The sequence below is a fragment of the Oncorhynchus clarkii genome, chromosome 19 (genome assembly GCF_045791955.1).
Source record: "Oncorhynchus clarkii lewisi isolate Uvic-CL-2024 chromosome 19, UVic_Ocla_1.0, whole genome shotgun sequence".
NCBI lineage: Eukaryota > Metazoa > Chordata > Actinopteri > Salmoniformes > Salmonidae > Oncorhynchus > Oncorhynchus clarkii.
In genome coordinates, this window is record NC_092165.1 from 44,816,886 (window position 1) to 44,829,754 (window position 12,869).

General features: G+C 41.1%; 1 protein-coding gene across 4 annotated transcripts; it reads right to left on the bottom strand.

Moving 5' to 3' along the window:
• Window positions 1–2,717: 2,717 nt before the first annotated feature.
• LOC139375282 (KH domain-containing, RNA-binding, signal transduction-associated protein 1-like) lies at window positions 2,718–12,060 on the bottom strand. 4 transcript variants are annotated; one of them, XR_011627771.1, is made up of 11 exons: window positions 11,700–12,034; window positions 9,964–10,091; window positions 8,043–8,159; window positions 7,520–7,666; window positions 7,210–7,349; window positions 6,855–7,119; window positions 6,130–6,206; window positions 5,919–5,977; window positions 5,533–5,702; window positions 3,683–3,750; window positions 2,718–3,260 (listed from the first exon to the last, which is right to left on the bottom strand). XR_011627771.1 is itself a non-coding variant. In XM_071116902.1 (9 exons), the coding sequence occupies exons 1-9, from the start codon at window positions 11,857–11,859 to the stop codon at window positions 5,596–5,598; spliced, it is 1,203 nt and encodes a 400-aa protein (XP_070973003.1). In that variant the 5' UTR covers window positions 11,860–12,060; the 3' UTR covers window positions 5,334–5,595. The 4 variants fall into 4 exon arrangements, 2 of the variants coding, with proteins under 2 accessions (XP_070973003.1, XP_070973004.1); XR_011627770.1 differs by having other exon boundaries at window positions 7,210–7,352; XM_071116902.1 differs by lacking the exons at window positions 2,718–3,260; window positions 3,683–3,750 and having other exon boundaries at window positions 5,334–5,702; window positions 7,210–7,352; window positions 11,700–12,060.
• Window positions 12,061–12,869: the final 809 nt, after the last annotated feature.

Here is a 12,869-nt window from a genome sequence, read left to right on the forward strand (position 1 = left end):
GACTATTGTTAGTGTTTAAATACTGGAGAGTTGAGACCAAATCACGGACGCTGGACAGAGTGGATTTCAGTTGTAACAAAAGACAGTTTTAATGAGTCAGAGATATCTTGTCCCGCAGTTTTACGTGCACGGACCTAGTTCACATAACTCGGCAAGGAGCCAGGTGAAAAAGAGGCCTTATACTACGGTTACATTCATTTTTATACATAGAATAAAGTAGGTGGAGTCTTGTCGTTTCGCTCTTCTTGACTGGTCGGAGGGTTGGAGGCGGGCCTTGCTCTAGCCAGAGCGGGCCCCATTGGTGCACAGCAAAAGTCCTTTGCTCTTGGGACCGGCCAGTAGAGGGAGATGAGATGTGTGTTTCTACAAGGAAGAGTGTATGAATATTTATATAACACTATAAAACAATGAAAGATTTTAAATATGTAATTACTAAGGCCTTTTGGAATCCACATTTTACACTAAATAAGTTATATTTCCTGGGGACATAAAAGGCACCACTTTGTAGGAATAACTCAGCCATCTTTCACCGTCCCCTTTCATCTCCACTGTCCAAAATCCGATGAGAGCACTCAAGTCGTGATTGGTACAACAAGAAAACGGACCAATCGCGTTTCAGTAGACTGCTACGTTCATTGGCTAGCATTTTCCCTGATATAAAATTATCTAGTAAGGAGTTGAGAGCGCAAAATAGATTTGAGAGCAAACTGAAAAATTGGTGAGGTGAAAATGCATTCGTGTGGGGATGCTCCTTATTTGTGAGTGCAATAATTTGAGTCTTAACATGTAGTAAGAACTTCTTCAGGCAAACACACTTCTACTCTCGAATTAATGTCAGGCTACTGCGTGCAGAAATGCAGCTCTGCTCGATCACAAACTCAAGTTTAATTTTCGCGCACAACGCTGGCCAGCGCTCGCGGCACCCGTCATCTGCTCGCTCGACCACATTTCTTCTCTCGACTCAAGCGCCATTTCGTGCCCGCTCGATTTTTGAATCCTACGGTAAACTACAGCGTATATCCTCAGTGGTCACCAACCGGTCGATCTTCAATGCATTCCAAGTCGATTACTTTAGAAAAGCCAAAGATAAAGGAATACGCTCATTTTTTTCCCGTGTTGCGCATACTAAAAGGGAGTGTATACATTTTCATACTGGTCTGCCGTGGGAATCGAACCCATCACCCTAACATTGTAAGCGCCATGCGCTACCAACTGCGCCAGATATCACAAACCACTTGTTCAAAGAACTCAATTACTGTATTGTACATCGTTTCCTCTTTTTGGTGATAAATTATACAGGTACAAACCTAATGACCAGCCTACGTACAATACAGTAATAAATGTACATTAAGTGGTTTGTAAGGATACATTAATACTGTACAAATTAGTCTTGTTTTCCATGTTATATCGTCAAGAAAAATATTACATTTTATATGGAAGTTGCGTCTTTGCCCATAACTTGGCACAGGACTGTGTTCGTTCTTGACTCTATTTGAATGACAACCGCAGAGGGCAACAACTCTTACAATTCAAAGTATTGGATCCTGCAAGATACTGTTCTTAATTATACAACTACCTTTCTTGCCAAAGTGGAGGTGCTGGAAAAAAATTGCCTGCTCTAGACGTTTATATTGTTCCGATAATACTAATAAATGCCCAGTGCACAAATTGTGAAAAAATATAGCACCAACTGCTTTGCCTTTGTCAATATTCAGCCTTCCCATCCTCCTGACAGAATGGGACCAGACATCTCCCAGCATAAGACAGTGGAGGGAAGTGAGAGCTTGAAAGAGAAACCAGACCAGAGCAGCTGCTCTCACACAATACTGCCATTAGATACCTGGTCCACAGAAAGATGCTGTTTATTTATTTAGCGTGAGAAAATAGATGGGACAAGGGCGCATGATACAAGAGATGTGTTGTCAATGTTGAGTAACCAAGTTTATATTTATACTGAACAAAAATAAAACAATGTGTAAAGTGTTGGTTTCATGAGCTGAAATACAAGATCACAGAATAATCCAGTCACCTGACAGGTGTGGAATATCAAGAAACTGATTAACAGCATGATCATTACACCGGTACACCTTGCACTGGGGACAATAAAAGGCATCGGGCCACTAAAATGTGCAGTTGTCACAACACAATGCCACGTGTCTCAAGTTGAGGGAGTGTGCAATTGGCATGATGAATGCAGGAATGTCCAACAGAGCTGTTGCCAGCTGTTAATTTCTCTACCATAAGCCTCAAATTATTTTTAAAGAATTTGGCAGTATGTCCAACCGGCCTCAACCCCAGAACACATGTAACCACGGCAGCCCAGGACCTCCACATCCAGCCCTGGCTCCCAAGTGGGTGGGACAATGCACTCCCATGGCTGCGCCTCTACCCCGTCATGTGAAATCCATAGATTAGGGCCTAATGAATATTTCAATTGACTGATTTCCTGTAAGTCAGTAAAAGGGTTGCGTTTATATTTTCTATCAGTATAAATAAGGGAGGCAGTTGAAGGGTTGACCTTATATACAAGCCTCAAAGCAGCAGGTTGAGCCCATTGGGCCAGTGACCTAGTTTCCTGGTTTGAATCTGAGCAGACTGAAAAGTCTGTCAATGTGCCATTGAACAGAGCACTGAACCCCAATTGCTCATGTAAATTGCTCTGGATAAGTATCTGCTAAATGACTCAAATGTAAAACATAATTTGACAAAAAGATAGCTTAATCAGAATATTGAGATTTATTTAAGAAAGGAAAGTTATTCTGCACAGAAATGATTCAAGACCTTCCTGAGGCAACTACAATTTTACAATCACAAAAAACAAGTAAAACGAGGTAAAAATAAAGTCAAGGAAATGTAGCAATTATAATTTTAGGGGGTAGATACGTTTTGATATTGCAGATTGTGCCTTCTATCAATGTAATTGTCTGCATCACTTCCCAGAATACAACTCAGTTCAGTTCCTCTTATTCCAAGCTGCTTTGTCAGGAACCAGTGCATTTACTTCATCCTCTCAAGTTGAATGCACTGTAAGCCTCATGTTCTTTCTCTGGAGACTTGCAGACATTAAGCAGCCATATTCCAGGGAGTGCCATTATCCATAAGTGCTGGAGCGAACACATCCTCATTTATAGCAAACTGATGGGCATATCTTGTGTAAGAAAAGCCTTGTGGCAATCCTGACAGTTAAACCCCAAACAAAACATGGGGCTGCCAGGCTTAAGTTACCTGTGCAGTCTTCAAGGCCTTTCACTGGATTATACCTGTTGAAACGATAAATTCACAAGTCACCCTGTTGAGCAACTAAAAACGGAGAACTTCCCAAAACCTGATTGAGAACAAAATTGGAGATCACCAACATTTCCACCCGCCTTCATCCAGTCTAGCAGTAAGTACTTTGTCACAACACTGGTTTGATCTACTACAGCTGGTAAAGACCCTGACAAAATTCAGCTTGAGGGTCCATTACAAAAACATTGCAGTTAGTTGTGAATAGGACTAGAAGCTTTCTGGCCAACTTCAACAAGCACACGCAAAATGAGGAATACTCATGTGGATGGCAGACTTTGTTCACTCATCGTTTCATCAGTTTTCCTCAATTTAAGTAATAGTAAAACCTAAAATACTATAGCAGCTTTAGCCAGTCAAATTCCATGACATTGCTGAAGAGTAATGGACGACTTACCCAGAGGACTTTATTCAGCTCAAGTCCGATGCCTTTCTCAAACCCAGAGAGGGACTTACTCGGAATACCTGGGGACAGAAATACAATGAGACCCCTGTGCAAGTGCTGTTGACAACATGTACTTGAAAACGATCATTCATGCAAGACTAAATATTTCACTGCAAATGTCATGCAACTCAAGCGGAGGTTGTAAGTCTTTATAACCATGACTTAGACTTATTATTTTAACATTATTCAAAAAATACCAAACAAAAAAGCCAGGGAGGGCAGTTGAAATGATTGGACCATTAACTGTTTTCAATTTTAGCAAGAGTTGCATTACAATAATTTCTAATAATTTTGTACAGCTATTTTGTTTGAAACAGGTCATCATAGCATATTATGCAGGTATGTATTTTTGGACAACTGGTTTTGGATGACTAGCAGGTTCTAGCATTTTGTGCATAAGACAAAAAAATATCTAACAAATGACAGTTGGGGTTCGTTTTACCTTCTTGACGTGATCTTTAGGCTTTTAGCATCCTCTCCCCTGCGATATTTTTCTTTGATGCAAAGTCATGCTGGCTGGTTTTATTAAAGTCAAGTAAGAATCCTGCAAGCTTGACTTGAAATACTGTTGAAAATCAGTTATTTCAAATGACTAAAAATACATGGATCATTGGGAAGCTTGAGGAAGTGGTCTGTCGTAACAATTGACTTCAAATAATACAAGTCCAGGCACTATCATTGTCAGGCGAAGTATTTGGAAATACATTACCTTAAGGAACCATCGTTATTTTACGTGACATAATGGGTCTCTTCTAGATCCTCTATTAAAGAGAGAGATGAAGAGGATGTGCTCTTTATCAAAATAGAGCAATGTTATTTTTGGTTGCTTTTGTCTTCTATGTACATGCAATAATCTGGTGATTGTTTTCGAGTTTTGTGAAGAACCTCAAAATGAGGATCAGTTTTATTAGTGGAAGGCATTACTATACAACAAAAGCAAAATACCAGGTTTAGTTGGATAAAAAACAAAAACAAATTAGGCTTTATTGATACAACGCACTGCAGCAAAACATTTGTGGATATATTTAGTATCCTATTTAGGCAAGAGTACACATATAGCACTATGCATTTTGGAGACTGCACAACTTTAGATAGCAATACAATTGTCCTTAGTTTATGTACATAATATTGAGTTGGCTGCAGTTCTTACATAAAGACCATGTCCAAATCTTGGTAGGACACAAAATAGAGTAATTCACCAGAATTACAGTCAGCCCAATAAGATGTAGACTAAAGCCAATCGCAAAAGATATCTATAGTAGAATGTACTACACAATCAAGTCAAATTGAAATGACTCAAGATATTTTAGGACAGACCATCTCAAGTGTCTAATAAGGATAGATTTCAAAACTCAATAAGAAAAATAAAAAAATTGAACCTATGGAATTTTAGATTATACAAAAAAAATTGTCCAGAAATGTATTTAGGTTCTTCCCCATTCATTCTAAGTTGCCGATGTTACATTGATGTCATTGATCAAGTTTATTAGCTAAAAATACTTTTGAAGTGCAGCCTAAATGAGTCTGCAACTGCCACTGAATCCTCTCATGACAGACAAACTGAAATAACATTTTTGAACATTAAACTACACAAGGTATCAAGTTTTTTTTTTTTTTTTTTTTTTTTAATCTTCAAGCAACCATTAAATTAGATCTTAACTCAAAGATGCAGTGGAAACAAACATTGAATGAAACGTTTTATCAAAATCCTTGCATTTGCTTGCTACGCCTACTCGATGCGATACATCCAATTACCCTGCTCTCAAACCATTTAAAAAAAATTAAAGAAAGAGGGAAATTACTTCAGAGTTAAAAGTGATTTACAACGGGAGACAGTTGCCAGGGCAACCCTCTACCAGAGCCGTTCAGTATCTTCCGTATGGATGCTCTCTGTAGGACCCCCGCTTATCCTGCCTTGCAGGAGGGGCTTTGCCTCCAGTGGTGGGCCACGAACCCTCCCAATCGTCCTGGGCTACGAGAGAAAATGCACACAAAAGTCCCAAACAAAGGTCAATGTTTGGATACACGCAGTGTGGCAATAAAGAGCGATGGTCAATTCATTCAGTACAAAACATTGACAGATGACCGGTTTGGCCCAATTATGTCATTTCAATATCTGAGAATGTATGTGACAATAAGAACATAGGTTATACCAACTTTCACCACCATTAATTTACTATCATCTTACCATAGGGTTCAAAGGCCTCCTGAGCCTCTCCATGTCCATAGTCATAGTACTCTGTATCCCTGAGAAGAGAAGGTCAAACAGTCTTCCACCATTTTGACACTACATTGAATATTGTGAGAGGACATGTCTGCGCCCCTACACTGTCCCGAGGATTGGCCACTTCATTGTTTAAACTCACAATGAACCATTATACTATGAAATAGAAACTTACGCTTGTGGAGGTTGTTGACTGTAATAACTGTCATAACCTTCATATGCAGGCTCAGCATAGCTTTCTTCATAGGCAGGCTGGGGAAAAGACAACATAAGCAATTAACCACAGAATGACACGGCACATGTACAACGCTAGAGTAATGTCAGAACAAACACCTCAAGTGTACTAGAAAGGTTCCATTAGGCTGATACCAATGATTTATATAAACCCTGGATTGCTGATGCTATACATTGGGCATTGAGACTGAAGCAAACGGTCAGCGGCACTCCCCAGTAGGAGCAATCCTCCTTAATAAATGGGATTTTACAGTAGTTCAATAATTTCTCAAGGACACAAGCAGTTGTATTTAAGTTTGTGGGGTCTGTAATATTACTAATCGAAAATTAAAATGTAAGGAAAAATTGTTTATGTAAGCTCACATATGCACCAAGGTGGTACAAAAGAACAAGTGTGGCAAAAACAAATGTAGACATCAATAATTAAATTTATTGCTCCCAAAATATTTTACAATGTTAGGAATGCCAAGATGGAGGCACAGTTGATTCAGTGATCTAGTGTAGAAAAAAAATCAAATGGTAGATAACCATGAATGAAGAGGTGACATGTCCGCCGTGATAAATAGACCTATAATAAATACGACCTTAAACTGACAGCTCCTCTTTAGTTCTGAAAGAGACTTGGTACACAACACAATGACTTAACAATTGAGTGGTTTGACGTACATATTCATCATAGGCCTCAGCCTTGGGTGGTTGCGCATGTTGGTGCTGCTGATGGTGCTGCTGGTGGGAGTGGGCTGGGGATGGGAGCATCCTTTGCGTCCCTTGTGCGGGGGGTCTGGAACGTTGAGCTGTGCCTCCTCTAGCGGGTGTGGAGGGGGGTCCACCCCGACCAGCTGGAGCCCCTCTGGTGGACCCACCCCTGGGTGGCCCTCCTCGGGAAGCTCCACCACGAGGGGCTCCTCCACGAGGTGGCATTCCTCGCCCCCTGAAGAAAAACAAAATATATTTGTACATTTAAAGTTGGAAAGATTGTGGTCTTGTAAAATAAGGGGTTGCCAAAGGCACTGAATCCTACCTGGCTCCTGCAGAGTTGGGTGGGGGTGCTCCCCTGCCCCTGCCTGGGGGGCCCCCTCTTCCCCTGGATTGTGAGTCCTGACCTCCATTTAGGTAGCCAATCTCCATGAACTGATCCTGGCAGATACCATCCATGGTGTCCTGCTTATAAGTAAAGAAAGTAGTAGCTACATTAACATGGCAGGTCCATAATTAGAACATGGCAGCAGAATGAAAAATCTTGGGCCATTGCTAAGCCATCATAAATCAACCCACAGATCACAACTTTAAAATGTCTGTGGCTGAAGCAGGATGCTCTCTGGGATACTTACAGGGATGAGGAACTTCTTGACCTCGTCCATTGCATGAGCCATGCGCAGGTATGCCTCAGGTATGGGGGCAAACACCTCTATGAAGACATGCAGTTCCATGCCCAGATGAGCATATTTGGGCTCACCGCCCTTTCTCAGCTCTTCCTCCTGAAATTAACGTTCAAAATTACATAAACTAGGTGGTTCGAGCCCTGAAAGCCGTATACCACGGGTATGACAAAAACTTTTTAATGCTTTAATCACATTGGTAATCAGTTTATAATAGCAATAAGACCTCAGGGGTTTGTGATGTATGGCCAATATACCACAGCTAAGGACTGTGTCAAAGTGCACCGCGTTGCGTCATGCCTAAGAACAGCCCTTAGCATATTGGTCATATTTCATTCACAACCCATCGGGCCTTATTGCTTAAATTAAGTCCAATGCTACTCAGTAAATTTCCCAAATACACATTTGATTGCCATATGTTTGTTTCAAAGGGACTCCACGCATGTACCTGGTCAGCTCCTCCCGACATTCTTACCTTCGCCTTGTCTCTCATGGAACCTTTGCCCAAAACAGAGATCTTTGCTCCTGTTTCCTCCTGGAGTCGCTTGATCGTATTCCCCTGGGGTCCCAGAATCTTACCAACAAAGTTGAACTGAAAAAAAGAATTTGAAAAGAGATGACACAAATAGCCTCTTGATGCAGATTGTTTAATTCAGTCACATATCATGTTGCTAGGCTGAGGAAGATATCGTAGCACAGCCTATCCAACCTATAGTGTGATGCACTCCTTTCCCACCCTGGCTAAGGGAGATCAGGGACAGTCAGTCTGCTGCCCGAGACAGTCATTAACATTAATAGATTAATTTGTCACTCAGGCACTCTAACGTGATAGCTAGGGCCATTTGGTTTCTCCTAACCCCTTTTCCTTACTCAAATGAAAAAGAGGGCGAGAGCCTGCCCAGGAGACTGAGATCGGTCCATGTTTAATGGCGGCAGATATGAGAGCTGTTTCGGCACATCGAAATTAAGATGAATGAATTTCAATTATCAGATGGTCAAACCAACACCGCTCTTTCTGCAATTGCCCATTTATGTGGGCCATTTTGTATTAATTCATATCTAGACGCCTTAAGCCTTGCACGTGTCAGCCAAATTCTGCTAGGTGAACAAGCGAGCTTGCAAAACGACAATAGTACCACTTGTCCATCTTGAAACGCAATAGCCAGTAAACATCCTCGAAATAGATTAATTCACCATAACTCAAAATCTGTCATTTATTGACATTTTTGCAGAAGAGATCTTAGAAGAGATCTTCAAATTGTACATCCAACTAAGATGTTTGGTATTTCTCTAAAAGTGAAAATTTGCACAAATGACAACACTTCATTGAACAATCCCCGTTGTTGACCAATCACCAACAAAGACACGTCATAGTCATAATATATGCACAAAGTTCCAGAATGGAATGATGCGGATGTCTTTATTCTGCATGTCTGAATGAGCACTGTGACATACCATTTCAACTTCACTCCCCTGAAATTAAAAAGCATCATTCCACTACATGCAGTCATATCCATTAAAGTTGATCACTGAAAACCCGGAGGGGTGGAAGTTGTTTTCATTCCATGTCAGTGACGAGTCCCTTGACAGTAAAGGAGAGCCAGACGAAGTAGAGCAGGGTTGCCCCACTGGCGGACAATTTTATTTGGCTTTTCAAGTTCTGAGCAAAGCAAAGCACGCTTTCTCACCATGCGGCTGACTGAAAAACAGTCCTGTGGGCAAAGACAGCTTGTTGATGGGAGGTTGAAGGAGAATGGCAAGAATCCGCAAGCTAACAGAAGGGCCACAAAGAGCGCAGTACAAAAGTGGTGCGCAGAATGGCATCTCAGAACGCACAACTCATCGGTCCTTGTCTCAGATGGGCTATTGCAGCAGACGACCACACTGGGTTCCACTTCTATCAGCTAAAAGCAAGAAGCGGCTCCAGTGGGCACGCAATCACCAACAGTGGACAATCGAGCATGAGTCTATGGCCCCATCCTGCCTGGTGTCAACAGTACAGGCTGGTGGCAATGGTGTAAGAAATGTTTTCCTGGCACACGTTAGGTCCCTTGAGAACTGAGTAACGTATCCATGCCCTGAAGAATTCCAGCTGTTCAGGAGGCAAAGTGTGATCCGACCCGGTACTAGATGGGTGTACCTAGTGAACTGGTCACTGAGTGTATGTAACCATATACAAACAAGGTTTGAGATTATGTTCTAGTACAATATTATATCCATTTGGGCTTCCTGTAGTCTACAAATGTGTAATTATGCCCCCCCCCAAGTAATCACATTTTAAACACAATGTCCCAAACTGCATGATTCTATCATAAATCTTTCAGATGTTAGGCTAAAGATTGAGGAAAAAAATAAAATTACCGACTTTCGATGGAGACCAAGAAAACTTTACTCACCCTTGGGTACTGCTTGACGGGTATTAGCACACGTTCTTTGACCTTGATGTTCTTTGTGGTAAACAGGTCCAAGTATGTTTCTCTTTCTGCCTCTTTCTTTGACTCTCCTTTCTGAATCCTTTCAATCTCTACAGACAGGAAAACATGGGTTTTTAGTTTGAGTAAATCATTACTGTACCATTGATAATGATTGAACGTATTGCAAGTGCTTCATGAAATGTTCATAATTCACAAGCAATTAGCAGAGCTTGGTCAAATCCAAGTATAAATAACGAAAGTAGCGACATCTGAGCATTGCCCTACTAGAGAACATCCTGGAGTCAAGACAAAAGCCAACTGATCTAGACATTTTAACACCTGCATTTCCTCAAAGACAACTGGCATAGGAAAGTTGTGACAATTGGTCTCTAATCCTCTACAACACAGATGCCCCAACAGTGAAATGCTGCAGGCATTAGACATTGCACAACCGCCAACATCCCAAAACATTATGGGGAAACAGTTCCGCTCACTAGATAAACACCCGTATAATTATGAAAGCCTCAGAACTGACAAACAGGCCTCAAAATCCTACTGAAAATGACAAGTTGGCCTTTAGTCTTCAACCCTGATGCTGTAATTGTTACAATGGGGTGCAGTGGGGCTGTTAAGGTGAGTCTCCATTAACACCATTAATTTGACATAATTAACAAAAAATGGCTGATCAGACTGTAGAATCCAAACTTGTAATGCACAGTTGTGTTTAGTTTGAGACAGACAGGTAATGGGGAACTGTCTGGTAGAAATTGGTGCCAGGGGTGAGGCAAGCTGCTATAACGCAGAATGAAACCGTTTATAACCTGGTCTGACAGGGATGTGTACTGTCTTAAAACAATTTCCCCACTATTTTCAGACAATTTAGGATATTGACGGTGATACACGTTTCCCGTTTTTCCCCTGTGGTTCCCCATTAGATGGCCGAGGGAAAGTATGCCTTGCAGTCTGAATGAAGGATGCTTTATGTCTGAGCCGGTCTACACGCGTGTTACCGGGAATGCACAATCCTAGATGTGCAGATCTAGCGCCAACTATATGTTGCCTCAGCAACATTCAATCTGGCCGGCAGATTTGAGTAAAAAAAAAAGAAGTGCACATTGTTCCGGAAGAATGAGAACATCGGTGCAGCCCTCTGGATATTATTTAATCCCCATGTGGTCCTCTAGACAAAATTATGGCCCAGCCCTGCCATAGAGATGTTCACATGCCGCTACCAAGCTTATATAAAAACAATATCGTTCAATTGTTACTTTACACAGTAAATCACAGGAATCAGTGGTTTTGGGTGGATTATCCCGTTAACGTTAGTTACATCACTACACCCCCCACTTGGTGCCATGCCTCTACCTTAGAACCTCGTGCCGACATGCCTCTTTCCATATCAACCATTGTCCAAGGGAATACTTAAAAAAAATATATACTATACAGTACAGAGCGGTGTATGTTTAACCAAAGCCGTTTCATTTAAGACAAATATGAACGAGATGTCAACGTTTAACAAATAATTTGTGCAGTAATCAATGGGTTAACGTTACAAACCAGAACGGTTTGACTACTAGCTAACGTAGCTACAGTACGTTAGCTAGCCATCGTCATTCTTTCAACTAACGTTACCCCAGAGATAGCCTACTATAACTAACAAACAAATTCAGGAGTCACTGCGAATGTGCATTTCAACCAAAATATTTGTGATATATTACCTGCAGATATCAGTTTCATTGCGTGAGTAAATGACGAATCCAGGCTGTCTTTTTCTGCCAGAAGCTCGGGGAGATATTTGCTTTCATTCTCCATTTTGCCTTTCTTAGGCTCGGGCTTAGCGTCGGAACTCATGTCGCTCACGTTCTGCAAAGCTTTCATTCACTTAGTTTCAAATCAGTCGGCAGTACCCCAAAACAACACACTGTATGACGTTTACTAGCTTTATGTTATTCCCCGGTAACTAGCTAGATACACGTTGTCCGTATTTTAGCGGTAACCGAGAGCGGGCTGTGAACAAAAGAGGTTGGTAGAACAGACGATGTTCTTCTTGTGCAACAAAAAAAAAATACGTCACATGTTTTATAAATCGGAAACGAGGCTGCCTAGTGGATTTAAAGAGGCAGTGTTTTTGAGTTGATGGCCAGTGAGTCGGCAAAGTTAAAATGTTGCCGAAGATTTATGTCAAGAAAGCAAGAATAGAAGCTACTTATTTTGTTGTTTGTGCCCTAATTTGTAGTTGGCCTGTACAGGGAAAAAAAAACGGTTTATTAGCTGATACCTAACTGAACAACTCTTTGCAGAAGGCTAAGTGCATCCTTGTTAGTTTAAAAAAAAATCACAGATCTTCTTAGGCAGAATATTAGTTAGTTAACCTCAAACTGACAGTCCCCGAAATCAGGCACTAGAATTACTTAAACATATATGTATATGTTTACATTACTTGTTTTATAGATTTCCCACCGTTTTATAATTCAGAAGACAACCATCCAGACTTTCCTATGACTCTGTCAGCGTCCTCCGTCGAATGAACGGGTATTTGCCTCCCTCTGGTGGTCGGCTGAATCATCAATTCCCTTTATATCGCGTCACTGCAACGTTACGTCTACGGGAGTTTTTTTATTTATTTTTATTTATCCAGCTCGAATTCTTCACTGCACAAGACATGTCAAAGCAACTTGCTGAATAGATATTGAGCAGGCGGAAATAGATACACTACTTTCATAGCTCTAAGATAAAGAGAGAGAGCTCTCTTCTCTCAATCTAAAATAATTAAATAAGCAATTTTGAGTGGAAGTCAAACATTCGTTTTATTTCGGAGGCAGACACATTGCATATGGTCAGAATGTCAAAATCAAAACCCTTTACATAGCCCTTCTCCCCTTGTATAT